Source organism: Hyla sarda, chromosome 1 (genome assembly GCF_029499605.1).
Source record: "Hyla sarda isolate aHylSar1 chromosome 1, aHylSar1.hap1, whole genome shotgun sequence".
Classification (NCBI taxonomy): Eukaryota; Metazoa; Chordata; class Amphibia; order Anura; family Hylidae; genus Hyla; species Hyla sarda.
In genome coordinates, this window is record NC_079189.1 from 507,878,460 (window position 1) to 507,897,237 (window position 18,778).

At 40.4% G+C, this 18,778-nt stretch overlaps 1 protein-coding gene across 3 annotated transcripts in view; it reads left to right on the forward strand.

The window, feature by feature from the left end:
- The window catches only part of ST8SIA4 (ST8 alpha-N-acetyl-neuraminide alpha-2,8-sialyltransferase 4), a 183,340-nt gene that overhangs the window by 58,671 nt on the left and 105,891 nt on the right, over positions 1 to 18,778 (forward strand). For all 3 annotated transcript variants that reach the window (XM_056537536.1, XM_056537535.1, XM_056537537.1), the window contains one exon: positions 13,028 to 13,285. In XM_056537536.1, coding sequence (XP_056393511.1) covers positions 13,028 to 13,285 — 258 coding nt within the window. The remainder of the gene's footprint in view (positions 1 to 13,027; positions 13,286 to 18,778) is intronic.

Here is an 18,778-nt window from a genome sequence, read left to right on the forward strand (position 1 = left end):
TGTCACCAGTTGATTTAAAAATAAAAACATTTTCACCGGAGTACCCCTTTAACCCTGTGTACTAGGTTTAGTATGGGTGAACCAGCTGTCAGTTTCCCATTAAGTGAAGTCCCGCGTTATTTAACAAAAGTTGTAAAATGCAATTTTAGAGACATCTTCTGAAGCCTTACAGAAGTGTGTACACTATGGACCTGCATAACAATACGATCGAAAAGGTCTTGGTGGCATTGTTAAAAATAGAAACGTCTTCAGGGCCATTTTATTCTGGAATATTGTGCATGGGAGCGACTTGCATTTATTATTTAACGCTGTGTGCATTGTGTGTGGGTGCATGAATAACATAATGATTTGTTTATTGGAACACTGACATCCTGGGCATATGTGAAAGCTGATGTCTGACTTTTAGTCTAAGCATGTGAATTGTGTTCTAGCTAAAGCACTGACATAAAAAAGAGAAACCTATGGAGCAAGTTACAATTTTTTTATAACATTATCCATTTTTATTGCATAGGCAGCTTTTTTCTTTTATATCTCTAGTATTACTAGAGCAGCAGGTAGCCAGATCATATAGTAAATAGCTGTTAGGTGCAGCTGCTTCTTTTATTAGCACATGATGTTGATGATGTATATCTGTAAGCGGATTGTGTTTGTACCCAAGAAATAAAATGAAGGAAGGTTCTCTTCTCAAAAGTCCTGCAGGCGCAAATGTCCGTGACATGAGCCCTCCCCCCGCATGCTCTTACATCACGGAAGATGTTTGTATATTCAGAAAGCTGGCAGGCTGGGAATATTGATCTTATAACCTATATAAAGGATAGGGGATAAGATGACTGATCATGGGGGGGGTCCGCCCGCTGGGGACCCCCACCCCCCCACAATCTCCAGGTCAACACCCCCCCACAATCTCCAGGTCAACACCCCTGAACATTTATGTTCAGAACGTTGGCTTGGGGAGTCTGTTATTGTGACGTCACAGTACAACCCCTTCATTCATGTCTATGAAGGCGTGTCTGTCTCTGGGAGCCATCACTCCTCCTCCCATAGACATGGATGGACAGGGCGAGATGGCTGCGGTCTCACGTCATCCGGCACGGAGCAGAATTTGCTCAGTGTCGCAGATTACTGAGGTACAGCAGTGGGGGGGGGGGGCAGACCCTCGCGATCAGACCCTCGCGATCAGACCCTCGCGATCAGACCCTCGCCATGTATTCTAAAGTGCATGCACTGACTGGTGTCTGGTAGCGCCCCCTACAGTACAGGGAGGTATTACATGTTCTGTACTCTTTACCTGTACCAGGGTTAGCTGCTCCTTTTGGGCATCAGGTGAGGGCGGCTCCATTTTCCTTTTTTTTTTTTTAGGACATTGCATGTTCTGTACAGGACCCTGAAGAAGCTTCTGTCCTCTACATAGACCAGTGTTTCCCAAAGGGGTTGCCTCCAGCTGTTGAAAAACTACAACTCCCAGCATGCCCGGACAGCCTTTGGCTGTCCGGGCCTGCTGGGAGTTGTAGTTTTGCAACAACTGGAGGCTCCCTGCTTGGGGAAACACTGACATAGACAGTGATTACAGCTCCCAGCAGATCTTTCTTACTTTTTATATGTAAGGACTTGCATTATCTATATTAGTTATCTACTTATTTATCTTTAATTCTCACTTTTTTTCCTATTTTTGGATGACATTTTGGTGGCTTCAGAACCAATTACCGGATTTCCATAGAGTTATGGTTTCAACATACGATGGTTTCAACATACAATGGTTGTCCTGGAACCAATTCATATTGTAACTTGAGGGACCACTGTAAAGCTGTAAAAGATAGCTAATGAAGTTAATGATGCAAAGTCGTAATGTCACACACAACCTAATAAGGGATAATAGTAACAATAAAGTGTTTTACTTTTGACATGATCGTAAAATCTCTATTTCTCTTGCGGACTGATGTAGTTGTGGATCTGGCTATCCATTTCTAATGCAAGCTTGTATCGGTGTAAGATCTCTTCAGTCGCAGTCTTTATAAAACTGCAAGGCAGCATAAGCATGTACTATCGCTCACAACGCCCATGAATGTTATCTGACAGTTCCCATAGCAGCACGCTTAGTAGACAATATATAGAGAGATGGGCATACAGATAGAATATGAGCATAAAATTAAAAGATCAACATCTAGATGAACGGCATCTGTAACCTCTAACCTTATCAATAAGATCTCTAAATGGGGTTTAAATAAAAATCACAGGTAAACACACACTCCTTTATTTTTTTTATTTATTTTTTTTTCAATGCAAATTTTAAAATGTGCATTAGGTCTTTAATTATGCAAATTATTCAGTCCATAATTTTATTATTGGCTTGGCCTGGTACTTGCAATGCCCCATGGCAGTGGACCCAATGTGCCACAAGTGGCAGCCAGCCAGGAAGGGAGAATGGAGCAAACTGACACTAAAGATAGCGTCCGACTCGGCAGAGCTGAACCGGTGTATATTAGATGAGCAGATGATGTGAGAACAGCTAGCCAAGATGGATACAGGTGCAGGCAGGGTCAGGAACACAGGTATAGCAGACAGACAGAATCAGGAACTCTGGTTCAGAAGACAGGGTTCAGGGACCTTAGCAATACAGGAAACACAACTTTGCTGAGGCCTCAGGTAACAGGTTTAAAGGGGTTATCCACCATAAAGTGATTTTAGTACGTACCTGCCAGACAGTAATGGACATGCTTAAGAAGGATCTGTGCTTGTCTTGGGTTTGAATGGCTATGTTGTGAGATTACCATAATGCTGTGGCTATTTACTGTTGGAGTTCATTCTCTCAAACTACAAATCCCATAGTTCCATGTTTGTAAGTGTGAGGTCACTTCTCTCTCCCACACATCAGCCATCCCACCTATTAAAACACACCTCCTGTCTTCAATGCAATAGACAAGTGTTTTCTGGCCAGGATACCTCCAGCTGTTGCAAATTTTTGAAGAATGATCTCCCATTCAGTGGTTGCTCCTTGAAGCAAAGATAGGCTCCCTCTAAACGCCTGACTAGTGATATAATTTCTCGGGCCGCACGGCAACCTGGGACACGCACAGTATGCAGGGGGTTGCCCACCAGCAGAGTTACACAGCTTTTCTCCATTGCTGTTGTACGAATGGCCTATCCTAGGAAGGAGCCATGAATTTTATAAAGATCACTTAGAGCCCAAGCAGTAAAGCCTTGTATTCTAGTGTTGACCTTAAATGTACAGTATCATGGAATGTGTCTTCATCAGGGAGAGGTGAGGAGACACAAGCATGGCATTTTTATGATCTCCATCCAGTCCGATTCTATTACCATGTTGCATCTGAGAGTAGCTTTTATTGCCTTGTATGCGATGTGTTACCGCTCTGCAGCAAACAGAATGTAATGGTGCTAATGAGTATAAAGTAACAGTGAGTGGTTCCATTATATCTTGTGTTAACACAGAATGGATTGTGTTTACATCCCACCAGCAGCTATTACACTTTCTTCGCTGTCCTCGGTTTAACAAATTGTATTTTTCTGGTTTTAATAATGAATATTGACAGTTTTTTTGATTAAGTTCAATTTAGACAAAGTAGCAACATGATACAACAGAATTAATAGTCATTTGTAATAACTTGATACGGCTTCTGTCTTTCGTGTTCAGAAATTGTAGTAAATTTTCCCAGGGAGGAATTAAAAGTAAAATCTTACAAAAAGAGTGTGAACCACTTCACTGTTTTACTTCTACCTTGAAAGTTTTATACATGTAGTAGGGCTGCACAATATATCACAATCGTATTGGGATTTTTGCGAATTGCGATATAACGATATGCTGCCTGCATGCTGGGAGCTGTAGTCTTGCAACAGCAGAAGGCACCCTTTAATGGGTAAAAGACTCTAAATTGAGGAGATGTGAAATATATTTTTATGTTGGCATTGTAAACCCATATTCCAACCAGGATATTAATCCATCTAGCGACAAAAAGCGAAATCAGACTTGTTGACTAAAACTTAACATTTATAATGTACCTTAAAATCGTCCTCTCAAACCTGGACGAAGAAAGAAACACTAGTGCACAAAAACAAAGTGTGATAACTACACACACACAAAAACATGGCCAGCCAAATGCTGAAACTAGCGATATATAATGATGCCATCCAATGTCCGTCACTTAATTACAGATAGATATACAGAAGGATCACCTGGCTACCTCTAGCCCTATCCCTGTGACTCAGGTAGGGACCACAGAGAGGGGATGGCAAGGGATCCTATATGTCTCTACAATATCCCTAGGTAAATATCCCCTTATAAGGTCACTGGAGATGGGAAATGGGGGGGAGTGGAGTAAAATGGGGGGATTTAACCATTTGTTATATCGCAATCGCATATCGAAATCACAATATTTACCTTCATAATTGCAGTCAGACATTTTCCCCAAATCGGGCAGCCCTAATATGTAGTAATTTCCTTTCAGAATGGCCATTAAGTACAAACCATTCATTTTCTAGTTTCTGAAAAAGTAAATGTATCCATTTTTAGAATTCATTTTACATATTGCTTTTCTGCATCCTTGCATTAAAGGAGTACTCCGCCCCTGGCTTACGTGTTCATGAACGCAGCAGAGCCAGCCCTGAGATAACATGTCTAGGGGAAGTACCTCTTTAAAAGTTAACTGACCATCCTATTGGACCTTGACCCATATTAGTTTATTTTATTTTTATTTTAGTTATTTTTTTTTTTTTTTAACATCTAACATCGAGAGCCAACACCGTCCTATACGGACTTCTAAGGCTTGGTTCACACTACGTTTTGTCCCATACGGGAGCGCATACGGCAGGGGGGAGCTAAAAGCTCGCGCTCCCGTATGTCACCGTATGCGCTCCCGTGTGTCATTCATTTCAATGAGCCGACCGGAGTGAAACGTTCGGTCCGGTCGGCTCATTTTTGCGCCGTATACGCTTTTACAACCGGACCTAAAACCGTGGTTGACCACAGTTTTAGGTCCGGTTGTAAAAGCGCATACGGCGCAAAAATGAGCCGACCGGACCGAACGTTTCACTCCGGTCGGCTCATTGAAATGAATGACATACGGGAGCGCATACGGTCACATACGGGAGCGCGAGCTTTTAGCTCCCCCCTGCCGTATGCGCTCCCGTATGGGAGAAAACGTAGTGTGAACCCAGCCTAACATAACATTTCGTGTTTTTTGTTTGTTTACTATAGTGTAATAATGTGATACATTTATTCTCTGGGTGGATACGATTGCCATCATATTAAATTTATATAGTTTTCTATGTTTTATTATTCTAGTTAATACTTTAAGAAATTCATTTTGTAGTAACATTTTTGTTTTTATTGGGTTTATTTTTTCTAAGTTGCCATTTTCATTGGCACCATTTCTAGTTACATACAACTTTTTGATAAGGGGAGGCAGAATGGAAAGCTATTATGGCATTGTTTAATGTGGGATAAATAGTGTTGTGTGTTTTTTCTATAATATTGCATTTTTTTAGTAATAAGCTAATGCTTTGTTAATAAAAATAATTTTGAAACTTTTTAACATGATCATACAGTTGTGTCCTCATTATTGGCATTTCATGCACTGCAATACTTAAAGGGATACTCCAGTTGAATAATTTTTTTTTTTTTTTTTTTTAAATCAACTGGTGCCAGAAAGTTAAACAGATTTGTAAATTACTTCTATTTTAAGATCTTAATTCTTCCAGTACTTATCAGCTGTTGTATGCTCCAGAGGAAGTTCTTTTTTCTTTTTTTCGGTCTGACCACAGTGCTTTCTGCTGACGCCTCTTTCCATGTCAGGAACTGTCCAGAGCAAGAGAAAACCCCCGTAGCAAACCTCTCCTGCTCTGGACAGTTCCTGACATGTACAGAGGTGTCAACAGAGAGCACTGTGGTCCGACAGAAAAGAAATTCAAAAAGAAAAGAACTCAATCTGGAGCATACAACAGCTGATGAGTACTGGAGGGATTAAGATTTTTAAATAGAAGTAATTTACAAATCTGTATAACTTTCTAGATTAAAAATAAATAAAAAAATCAGTATTATGCCTATCTTTTCAGGTATGGTCTCTGGCAGGACTTAATAGGAGTTTTAAGATAGTGGACCCGACCCGGAGGAGTGACAGGTTGACCCCCCCCCCCCCCCCCCCCCGAATTATAAACCACTGTTTGCTTTCAGCAAAAGTTTCTACCAAGGGTGTTACTGACATTTTGTTATCCTTAAAAAAGACACTGGCGGCATCCACACAATGGATGAGAGACCCATTTCCCATTGTCTTTTTTTCCTATTAAAAATGCAGATGGATCCCTGGACTAAACATTTCCTAAGGGATTTTTTTTGTCTTTCACGCCTGCCCTGCAGCCTTTTCCCAATTCTGATGCAGGCAGATAACAATTACATTGTCATTTGCATCTGAAATGGTTGAAGGTGATATATCCCTGGAGATTTTTATATAATATAATCCATTTAAGAGTTTTTACATATTATTCAAAGGTATACAGAAAAAAAGCCTTTAAACAGCAGTGTAAGAACAAGTCGACCACCAAGTCGGGTTTATACTGTTGTCCTTTTTGTACTTTTATATTTTGAATCTTATTTTTTAAAACAAAATACCAATTGTATATTATATCAGGTGTAATTAAAATGACAGATTCCTAGACTGGAGAACCAGGTCACGTTATCCAGGTCCTAAAAATGGCTTCTGCTACTCCAGCAGTCCCTCAAGAAAGCGATTCAAGCTAGTATCAAATGTCAGAGTGAAAAGGCAAGACAAGCACCATAAATGGCAGTGGCTGATGGAAGTAGTAGTCCTGACGGACAACACAGACTCAGCAGCTAAACAGACCTTACTGGACAGACACCGCTATTGGAGCAGGAAAACCAATATTTCAAGGACCTGAGACTAGCAGCTGGGCCCTTGAATACAGTTACGGCATCATTATTTGCCATATTTTCTTAATACAATCAAATTAACAAGGTTTTAAATGTTGTTGTTCTGTGGGGTGCTTTATTTTATTGGCCATATAATGGTATTGCAGGCAGTCATGGGATGTATAGGTAATATACCACAATTCAAAATGATCCCCTATTCTTTGGACCCTATGCGAGTTAAAACAGTACCCCGGTGGAAAACATTTTTATTTAATTTTTTTAAATTTTTTTTTTTTTTTTCAAATCAACTGGTGACAGAACAGATTTGTAAATTACTTCTATTAAAAAATCTTGACCCTTCCAGTACTTATCAGCTGCTGTATACTACAGAGGAAGTTGAGTTGCTCTTTTCTGTCTGACCACAGTGCTCTCTGCTGACACCTCTGTCCATGTCAGTAACTGTCCAGAGTAGGAGCAAATCCCCATAGCAAACCTCTCTGGCTCCGGACAGTTCCTGACATGGATAGAGGTGTCAGACAGAAAAAAAAACAACTCAACTTCCTCTTTAGTATACAGCAGCTGATAAGTACTGGAAGGGTTAAGATTTTTTTTTAAATGTAAGTTATTTTAAAATCGTCTGTTTTTTTTTTTTTTACTTTCTGGAGCCAGTTGTTATGAACAAAATTGTTTTCCACCTGAGTACTACTCTAACTACTTGGTAGGTTCCAAAGAATTTGTGTTTAGCACTACATTTATTCTCTATGGGGCTTCCAAAGAGCTTTAGCCGAGCGGTGTACCCTGTTCATCCCAGGACAGTTTTCTCAGTGTTCTTAGAATATGTGTGGGTCCCAGTGAGAGACCTTTCACCTCCCTTATCAGTAGTCTGACCCCGACCATTCAGCTAGTTAACCTATAACTTTTAATTGAGGGGAGGGGAAACCTAAGCAAATGCTCGCCTAGGTAATTTTTGTTTTGACAGTTTCACAAACATGGCTTGGTTTAATATTGGTAAATACGGTAATCGAGAGAGTTACCAAAAAGTAAGTAACTCAATACCGTGTTTCTCCAAAAATAAGACCGGGTCTTATATTAATTTTAGTCACCAAAAACACACTAGGGCTTATTTTCAGGGTAGGGCTTATTTATTTACATGTTATGGGCGCAGCTCTGCCCCCCCAACATCCCCCCCCCCCGCTGGTTTATCAGCCAAGCGCTGCTCCCCACATCGGGGGACTAATCGTATGCCACCCGCGAGCCCATGTTCCCATCCCTAGGACCGCAGCAAGAACAGCGGAGGGACCATGTGGCCAGATCCTTAGCAACGCGGTAACGGAGGACGAAGGTAAGTTAAAGTTTGTTTTTTAATATTTGCAGCCCGGGCATTGCCTAGGTCAGTGGTCTTCAACCTGCAGACCTCCAGATGTTGCAAAACTACAACTCCCAGCATGCCCGGACAGCCGTTGGCTGTCCGGGCATTCTGGGAGTTGTAGTTTTGCAACATCTGGAGGTTCGCAGGTTGAAGACCACTGGCCTAGGTCTTATTTTCAGGGTAGGGCTTATATTGCAGCCCACTCCGATAATACAGCTAGGGCTTATTTTTAGGTTAGGTTAGGGTGTATTTTCGGGGAAACAGGGTAGCTTCTGGTGTCATTCTAACAATAAGTGGACCTAAATGTCATTGCATGTGGATCTTATCATTTTGGATTATGAGAAGCAGTAAATGTGGACAACATCTAAACTTTTAGGTTTTAAAAGGAGCATGAAAAAATATTAAGGATTTCTGCTGAAAAGTCACTGCACAAAAAGCTTAAAGCAGTCAGCCCAAAAAGAATGAAAACTGTAACATGGCAAAGGGCAAACACGAAAGATTCTGAAAAAAAAACTGATATTATAAAAAGTTGCTGAATCTTTTGTGTAAGTTTTTGTTATTTTTTTGGTTTCCTTTTTTCCTTCCACCTGCCGAAGGTTTTATAACATGAAATAGGAATTGAATAAATAAGTAGGGGATCTTTTGACTTTTGCGCAATGTTTTAAAGTGTATATATCTCTTATCTATCTACTACATCATCTACTAGAATGAGATGCAATAAAATATACCCAATACACAGTCTCCAGTCTTCTAACAAGGTTTCCACGCCAAACCCACAAAACACCTAAGAAGAATTTATCATGACTAGCATTACTTATGTCGGTCTAATGGAGCAAGATGTGTTAGAAGCCCCTAATAAATTTGCCACACCTTTTACACGGTTTGTGTGCCATAACCTACAAGCTAGAGTAAATTTCTGGCAAAAATTATTACTGACAGTTCTGGTTGAGGAAGGCTATGCCCCCCTCTGACAAACATTTTTTATATTGTTTATACAAATATATATTTTAGGCGGCCAGCAGGTAAAGTGGTGGAAGGTAGATATGTGCCAAATAGGTTGCTGTATCAACTAGTAAACTTCCAGGGTTGTCAAGGAGGGCTCGGTGGGGAAAAAAGATAATTTTTAGTCAGTAACAGTAGGTTACTGACCTGTGCATAGTTAGGATAGCTGCCATGCAGCTTAAAGGGGTACTCCGGTGAAAACCTTTTTTCTTTTAAATCAACTGGTCCCAGAAACTTAAACAGATTGGTAAATTAGAAACAAATACTTGTGCCCGGACCTTCTAGGTGAGTATAAATATACTGAATTTGGGTTTATAATTATAAAAAATAATAATAATGGGACGTGCTTCAATAATAATGCGTTGAATTTATTAAAATGACAATGTAAAAAGTTACTCCTCACAGGGCCCTGTGTGGAGAACAAGTAAGATACAGGCAATAAATATTAATGCATAAAAAGATATATATAAATATACCACTGGCATATAAAGTAGTTTTTTGTGTGCAACAAGGAAGTGCCTATTCCGGATAAGCAGATACCCAATGCACAAAACAAGCCACGTACGAGGCTAAAATAATACGCTAATTAGGTGGCTGGTTACCATATTCAAATGCATATAAGCAAAATGTGTCCTTATTTTATGCTATACAGTTTGTAGCAATTCAAATATGTTACCGGTCTTATGTAACAACTCTGGCAGTCCGCACTGTAAATAGATATTGTTATGGCAGTGCCTGGATGGTAAGGCGCACTGGATCCTCTGTGCGGCGGTCCCAGATGGTAGCAAGGAGATAGCCTGGCAGAGTCCTTAGTATGGAGCGGTGGTGGTCATCACGGGCTGTTGACGCTGGCAGGCGCCGAGGTGGAAGAGCTGCCGGAGGACCGTTGGCGCTGGCAGGCACTGTAGATGGAGAGATTCTCACCGCTGGGCTGCAATGCTGGCTGTATGGGACCGAGAACCGCACACTGGATACGAGGGGCTCACCTTGTGTTGGCGGCGTGTGACGTCAGCAGGTGTTGAAGCTGGAAACACTGCACCTCAGGTAGCCTTGCAAAGGCTGGACCGGACAGATGCTGGACTGGATTCACTGAAGTCCACAAAAGGTCGCGGACACAATTTAGAAATAGCGTTTCATAACTAGCGTTTATGCCAGTGGCTAGTGTATGCAAGACTAGACGCGTTTCAGGGTGATATAATGCAACCCGTTCCTCAGCTTGTTTGCCTACCATTTGTACAGCTGATTCCCACATTATAGTGACAGCAACATTTTTTTTTTTCATAGATCAGCAAATCTTTCCTTTTTTATGACTTCTTTTTTTTTTTATTTTATATATATATATATATATATATATATATATATATATATATATATATATATATATATATATATATATATATATATATCTCATGGACAGCCATGTATCTCTGGCTCTGAGTTGCATGGAGGGGTGTGTCAACCACCTCTTTGTGCAGATAAGTTATTATGCACCAGAGTAGCCCAAAATGCAAGTCTATTCTCCAAAAGAGGGACACTTATAAGGCGTGCTTATACACAACCTAGAGGGATAGGTACTGTACACAGTGGTCTCCTACATACAATGGCCCCAACATGTGATGAATTTAACTTACAAGGACCTCACAAGCCATCGTAAATTGGAGACAGCTTCAACTTACATTGCTTCACTGTAGCCAGTAGGTAGCACTGTGGTCACCCCTCACAATGTCTGGTGCCATCAGAGTCAAGCAACCGCCATGCACTTGCAGTGCCTGCAATTGGTTGAAAGTTCCTAACTCTCCACGAGCGCTGAATGGCTGGCTGATGAGTCAGGGCATTCTGGGATGGCAGAAGAAGTGAAGTGAGAACAGTAAAAGCACCTGTAAGTGTCCCTATAGAATGGGGGGAACTAAAAGCCTTTATCACCAATCCACCGGAATATGCATGTGAGTTTAAGAGAAATAGTAGTCGTTTTTTCCACATTTGTTTTAGATGTATGGTCACACTCTTTTTTGTTTTTATTTTTTATTTAATTTATTTTTATTTTATAGGCTGTAAAATAGATTGAGGTTGCCAAAGTTATTGATCACATTTCTAAATGAAGGGGTGTTGGGTCCGACCACTGAGACCCCTGCAATCTCCTGAATGAAACTCCTATACTAATGGAGTACATGCTGTCTACAGCATACGCTCTCACTAAATTAAGGGGTCCCGTTCTGGAGATCCACAGGATAGGGGATATGTATCTGATTGTGGGCAGTCCGGCTGCTGAGACTCCCCTCAATTAGATACTTATCCCTTATCTTCAGGATACAAGATAAGATAATTTTTACCAGACAACCCCTTTAATCTTTACCATGTCCAAGACTACCACTCTGGTCCTCCCTGCTGGTTTAGTTGGCAGTGATTGCCCCTATACCAATGTCATGGCTGCCAGTCACTTGCCTTAGCGATATACAGTGATCCCTCAACTTACAATGGCCTCATCATACAATAGTTTCAACATACAATCGTCTTTTCTGGACCATTGTAACTTGAAACCAGACTCAACATACAATGTACAGACAGTCCAGATGTGTGAAATCGGTCAATGACTGGAAGAACCAACCAATCAAAATGGGCATTTGACTAGTAAAACCTCTATATTACTGAAGTGCATGGACTTAATGGCTGTCTGGTAGCGCCCCCTACAGTACAGGGAGGTATTACATGTGCTGTACTATTTACCTTTACCAGGGTTAGCTGCTCCTTTTGGACACCAGGTGAGGGCGGCTCCATTTTACTTTTTCAGGACATTTCGTATACTGTACAGGACCCTGAAGAAGCTCTTGTCCTCTACATAGACCAGTGTTTCCCGACGAGGGTGTCTCAAGCTGTTCCAAAACTACAACTCCTAGCATGCCCGGACAGCCTTTGGCTGTCCGGGCATGCTGGGAGTTGTAGTTTTGCAACAGCTGGAGGCACCCTGGCTGGAAAACACTGAAGTAGAAAGTGATTTACAGCTCCCAGAAGATCTCTCTTACTTTTTATATGTAAGGATTTGCTTTATCTGTATTAGTTATCTACTTATTTTTCTTTAATTCTAACTTTTTTTCCTATTTTTGGATGACATTTTGGTGGTTTCAGAACCAATTACAAGGATTCCATAGAGTTCTGGTCTCCACATACAATGGTTTCAACTAGAGATGAGCGAACTTACAGTAAATTTGATTCGTCACAAACTTCTCGGCTCGGCAGTTGATGACTTATCCTGCGTCAAATTAGTTCAGCCTTCAGGTGCTCCGGTGGGCTGGAAAAGGTGGATACATTCCTAGGAAAGAGTCTACTAGGACTGTATCCACCTTTTCCAGCCCACCGGAGCACCTGAAAGCTGAACTAATTTATGCAGGAAAAGTTATCAACTGCCGAGAGAAGAAGTTTGTGACGAATCAAATTTACTGTAAGTTCGCTCATCTCTAGTTTCAACATACAATGGTCGTCCTGGAACCTATTAATATTGTAACTTGAGGGACCACTGTATGTAGCACAATACAACCCTTTTAAGGAATTGCTAAGAAAGCATAATAAAATGTTGCTGTTTCGTGATGCCAGTAAAATATGGAATATATTTATGGTAATAGTACGAGTGATGCACAAGCTAAACTTATGAAACTTAAATGGCCGCATAAGCCAAGTAAAATTTAACAACTTAAAAAACTGCATTTGTGTTTCGGATGGAGTTTTTGGTGTAGGGATTGCCTGCCCTAAATCATGTGTTTATTTGTTTTCTTCATTTCTCGTAGGAAGGATATTCTCCGATTTCTGGATGCAGAGAGAGATGTATCTGTAGTTAAAAGCAGCTTCAAGCCTGGAGACGTAATTCATTATGTTCTGGATAGACGCCGTACTCTAAATATTTCGCAGAATCTGCACAGTCTTTTGCCTGAAGTATCTCCGATGAAGAGCCGCCGGTTTCAGACTTGTGCAGTTGTGGGTAATTCTGGAATCCTTCTCAACAGTGGATGTGGCAACGAGATTGACAGCCATGACTTTGTAATAAGGTGAGCTGCTGTCTGTTTCTAGAGATTATCGCTTCATATGTATCATAGGAGCTTATCAGTCTCTGGCGCTTGACGATGATATATCAAAGTCACGAAATGAAAAGAACCTGGACTAGATCAAGTGATGTATTTAATGATATTTTTCACCTTCAAAAGTGTTGCACTTTGTGGCAGGTTTATTTTTCTTTGAAGTGTTACAATCTTACAGTTTGTAACAAATTAAACTATATTAGTGTAATTCACTTTTATTTGCTCGGATTGATCTATGTTTCAGTTGAATGGAAATCCCATATTAAAAAAAGATGATCTCCAAAGTGATGCTGCAAGGACTTCATTGTGTCCTAAGGTCTCGTGGTCACACAAAGCTCAGCTCCTAGACCGATATGCAAAAGCAAGTAAACTGTATTTTGAGGGTACTCGGTGCCGAATCCTGTACGTGAAAACAGGTGCACACTATCCTAACAAAACATGACTCTAAATAAGTGCATGTTTTTTTTTTAATCTATATTGATCTTAACATAGTTCATAAGATTGAAAAAAGACCAGAGTCCATCAAGTTCAATCTATAACTTTAATAAGTCCCTATTGAGTTGAGTTGATCCAGAGGAAGGCAAAAAACCCTCATACTAGAGGTAAAAATTGTCAGTCAGAATAAATCCCTGGATCAACGTTCTGTCCCTATAAATCTAGTATCTATAACCTGTAATGTTATTATTCTCCAAAAATGCATCCAGCCCCTTTTTGAACTCTATTACAGAGTTCACCATGACCACCTCCTCCGGGAGAGAATTTCACAGTCTCACTGCTCTTACAGTAAAGAACCCCCGTCTGTGCTGGTGTAGGAAGCTTCTTTCCTCTAGACGTAAAGGATGCCCCCTTGTTATTGAAACATGTTGAATTTTCAAAGGTGTCCTTCTGGCAGCTGTTATATGCCATATGGACCCTAAGTGGCTTGTAAATCTAGATCAGTGTGTTGAGTAAGGCTGGGTTCACATCACGTTTTCTCCCATACGGGAGCGCATACGGCAGGGGGGAGCTGAAGACTCGTGCTCCTGTATGCCTTTCTATGCGCTCCCGTATGTAATTCATTTCAATGAGCCGGCCGGTGTGAAACCTTCAGTCTGCTCATTTTTGCGCCGTATTTGCTTTTTCCCCAGACCTAAAACTCTGGTCAACCACGGTTTTAGGTCCGGTTGTAAAAGCGCATACGGCGCAAAAATGAGCCGACCAGACCGACTGTTTCACTCCGGCCGGCTCATTGAAATGAATGGCATATGGGAGCGCATAGAAAGGCATACGGGAACCCGAGGTTTCAGCTCCCCCCTGCCGTATGCGCTCCTGTAGGGGAGAAAACGTGATGTGAACCCAGCCAATAATGGGAGATGTGTGGTTGACAATGATAGAATAAAAGGGCAGCACAAACAATCCAGCTATTGTTCATGTGGCCCGCCCTTTATGAAGTGTGAAGGCTTATTAAACGAGTGCCAATCTAAGAGATCAGCAATTGGAAGGCCGTTCTTTTGGAGGTGTCTGCTTGGAAAAGCATTGCAGTCTATGTAGATGGTGCAGTTCCAAGCGGTCCCGCTATTTGCCAGAATGTCCACAAATATTCAGCGGTGTGAACATAGCCTAACTGTGTTCCTCTTGGCCGTGTGAAAGGGCCTTTTGCATTTCTGCAATTTTATTTATAAATTTGGAGTCTAAGGATGTACAAAATTATATTTTCCAGATATGGATATGTTTCAGTATATGATGTGGGATTATAACGAAAAAAGTTAATTGACTTTGTAATAAAAGTGATAATTTTATTATCACCAATAAGCTATGCTGAATCTTTGGGCAGTCCTGAAATAGCACTTTAATTTACATTTTAGTTTTTTAGCAAAAGCGATATAATTAAAGTATAAAATGCATCAGTATCCAGATTGACATCTTTCTTTGTAGCATTAACTATCCATTAAACTCTATTGTTCGCCTACACAAAGTGTAAACATCTATTTTGTGGGCTAAGCAATTATTTTCAGAACACCGCTTTTCCGTTCCCCAGGGATGAGTAACATCAGTGATATGTGTGGTTATTCCTAGAGAATTTTTACATTTCTTTCATAGACTGCTGTGATTCCCTAGATGAAAATTGGTTGTCTTACTGTACAGTTTACCATTCTTTTTAGATACAAATATATGTATGGTTTGATGTAAATTAAATTGTAATATAAGGTTGTCCTCATACTTTACAGTGTAAATATCAATTAAACAATTAACAGTCAGGCCCCCTCCCTCTTTTGTAGGTCTTTCTATAGTACAATATCTTGACAACAGAGATCTTGTACAAAGTGTATTAAGAAAGTGTAGAAAATAATGGCAGAACTGGACTTCACCCATAGCAGTGGCTCTTAGAACACATCCTCACTTACAGTAGGTCCAAAGTGTGTAACACACAGTCACAAGAGCAAATGTATAAAAGCATGTATCCAAGTAGGTAGAACATTGCAAAAATAGGAATTCAGTGGCATTCAAGTAAAATTGACTTCAGCACAAACAGGAGGTCTCTACCCAAAGACAAAAACCAGTGCTCAGTACTGCACTAAGGAGCAACTACAGTAGCAACTTCAAGATACCAAAACAAGAACTACATAAAAATATACCAACTGGATTGATTAACTAGGGGAAAAAGCAGGGCTAGAACAAAGTAATAGAGAAATCCCAGGAATGCTGTGTTTAACCTCTTAAGGACACGGCGTACCTGAATAAATGCATGGGTAGACACTCAGAAAGATGTGTAATGACAGTCTCTCTCAGATTTTAATAGCAGTCAATGTCCTATTAGATAAACAGTAAGTGACTTCTGTGACTTGTCAGAGGCTATATTTACACCAGTCTTAAGTCTATCTATATTAGGAAGAAAGAACAGAAAAAAATTAGTTTGTTGGAAATTCTCTCTGTAAGGCCCCTTTTTGACGGGTCATAATGGGTCCCGATGGACCCCATTATATTCAATGGGGTCCGTCGGGTGCCGCTATTTTCAGAGAGAATAGCGGGAGAAAAATACGGTGTAAGCACTATTTTTTTTCTCCCAATATTCGCTATCCTAAAATAACGGGCTTCACCCTGCCAAAGACGAACGGCAATGTGAATGTAGCCTAAATGTGTTGAAGTGACTACGTCTTGTGTTTTTATCATTGTGGGGTGGTTATAACCTACTATATAGACAATCTGTTGACTTGTGTGTTCTCAAGCAAATGTCATTTAAAGGGGTATTCCAGGCCAAAACTTTTTTTTATATATATCAACTGGCTCCGGAAAGTTAAAAAGATTTGTAAATTACTTCTATTAAAAAATCTTAATCCTTCCAATAGTTATTAGCTTCTGAGGTTGAGTTGTTGTTTTCTGTCTAACTGCTCAATGATGATGTCACGTCCCGGGAGCTGTGCAGTTCCTATGGGGATATTCTCCCATCATACACAGCTCCCAGGACGTGACATCATCATTGAGCAGTTAGACAGAAAACTTCAGAAGCTAATAACTAATTGGAAGGATTAAGATTTTTTTAATAGAAGTAATTTACAAATCTGTTTAACTTTCCGGAGCCAGTTGTGTGTGTGTGTGTGTGTGTGTGTATATCAGCTGGAATTTTTGGCAAGATATAGCTTGTGTGTTTTTTTTTTTTTATTTTTTATTATATCTTTACCTCAAATAACTAAAATCTAATGTTTAGTGATGTTCTGTCGGCGCTACACTGTCTGTGGAAATGTCTGACCTAAACTTTCTGTGCAAACATTCCACCATGTGAACATAGCCTTATAATTGAGGTCGAGGAGTTCATTCTTGGTTTCATCAGACTAGAGAATTGTGTTCCTCATCATGAGTCAAATTTAAAAACAATTTTTTATTTTTTTTTTGGCAAACTCCAGGCAGGCTTTTATGTGTCTTTTACAAAGCTTCTTTCTGAACATTTTGCCATAAATCTCAGATTGGTAGAATGCTGTAGTGATGGTTAAAGGGGTTATTTGGGCAAAGACATCTTATCCCCTATCCAAAGGATAGGGGATAAGATGTCTGATTGTGGGGGTCCTGCCGATGGGACCCCCCGTGATCTCTGTGCATCACCCGCATTCTATGCGGGGCGGCGTCTCCAGTCTCGGAAAGCTCTTTGTTTCCTGGACTGGGAATGTGATTTAACGCCATGCCCCCTTGTGGTGATATGCCACGCCCTTCCATGCATGTCTATGGAAGCGGGCATGACGGCCTTTCCAAATCATGTTCAGTCAACTGAATTGACCAAAGATGACTCCAATCCAGGTGTAGAAACATTTCAGAGGTGATCAAGAGAAATGGGAGGAGCCAGTGCTTCTATGTGGCATAGCAAAGGGTCTAAATACTTATGTGTATGCATTTTTTTTTTTTCAAATAAACTTATTTCAGCACAAGGCCTAAACCTAACAAAATGTAAAAACATATGAAAGGCAGATATTCTAGTTGTGATATGGGTAGCTCACCATACTATGCCCTATCAGAGTGATGTTAAAACAGAACTGTCAAACCATTGCTTAACATGTTTCGCCATAATAATGGCATTATCAAGAAGCAATTAGTGGTAATGACCATTAATTGCTTCTCGATAACGCCGTTATTAAAGCAAAACATGTTAAGGGATGGCGTGAAAGTTATGTTTTAACATCACACTGTGATGGGGCATAATATGTTGAGCTGCAGCACCAGAGTTATTGCATAACGGGTCACATACTCTGTAGAAGATATAACTATTGTCATACAGCTTATATCACAATACTATTTTTAGCATTTTTTTCAGGATTGATTTATCTTTTGTAATGGTTATAATAAAAGTAACTTTTTAGGGGTAGGATAAGAGGGGTGTTAGTGACGCTGGGCTTTGGCCCTGGGTTTTTTTGAGGTTTGAACCATCAGAAGCCCTAAACATTTCCATCATATTTAAAGGCTTTATTAAGAAGGAGAAGAAAAAAAAAAAAAACTCTGGGTACAAAAAAGACAAGGTAATTTCAACAAGTGACTGTAGTCGGACAAATCACAGGTCCACCAAGAGCAGGGTAAACATAGTCACTGTAGGAGCAATATGACAAGTGCGTACAGTATCTAGTGGGAAGGTGTGATACATGAGAACCAATGTTATGTGACATAGGCAGAGGACTCCCATTGGGTGTCATACCTTACTATGGATGACACTAAAAGTAGCCAAAAACCAGGAACAACAATGAGAAAACCAAAAAAGTAGGGAAGGGAGAATGGGAAAAAGAGGGAAAAGGGAAAGAAATAGTGAATAAATAGGAGCAGACATGGTTGGCACAATGGACCCCCGTCAGAGGGATGGAGAGGCCAAAATGCAAAAAATGTCTTAGGAGGTAAATTCAATCCACGTATGCCAGTGTTTCAGGTACTGTTGAGTCTTGGATTTCAGATCTGCTATGACATTCCTGGAGGCCTTGAATGTACAAGAGCCAGAAACAGTCCGAGGGC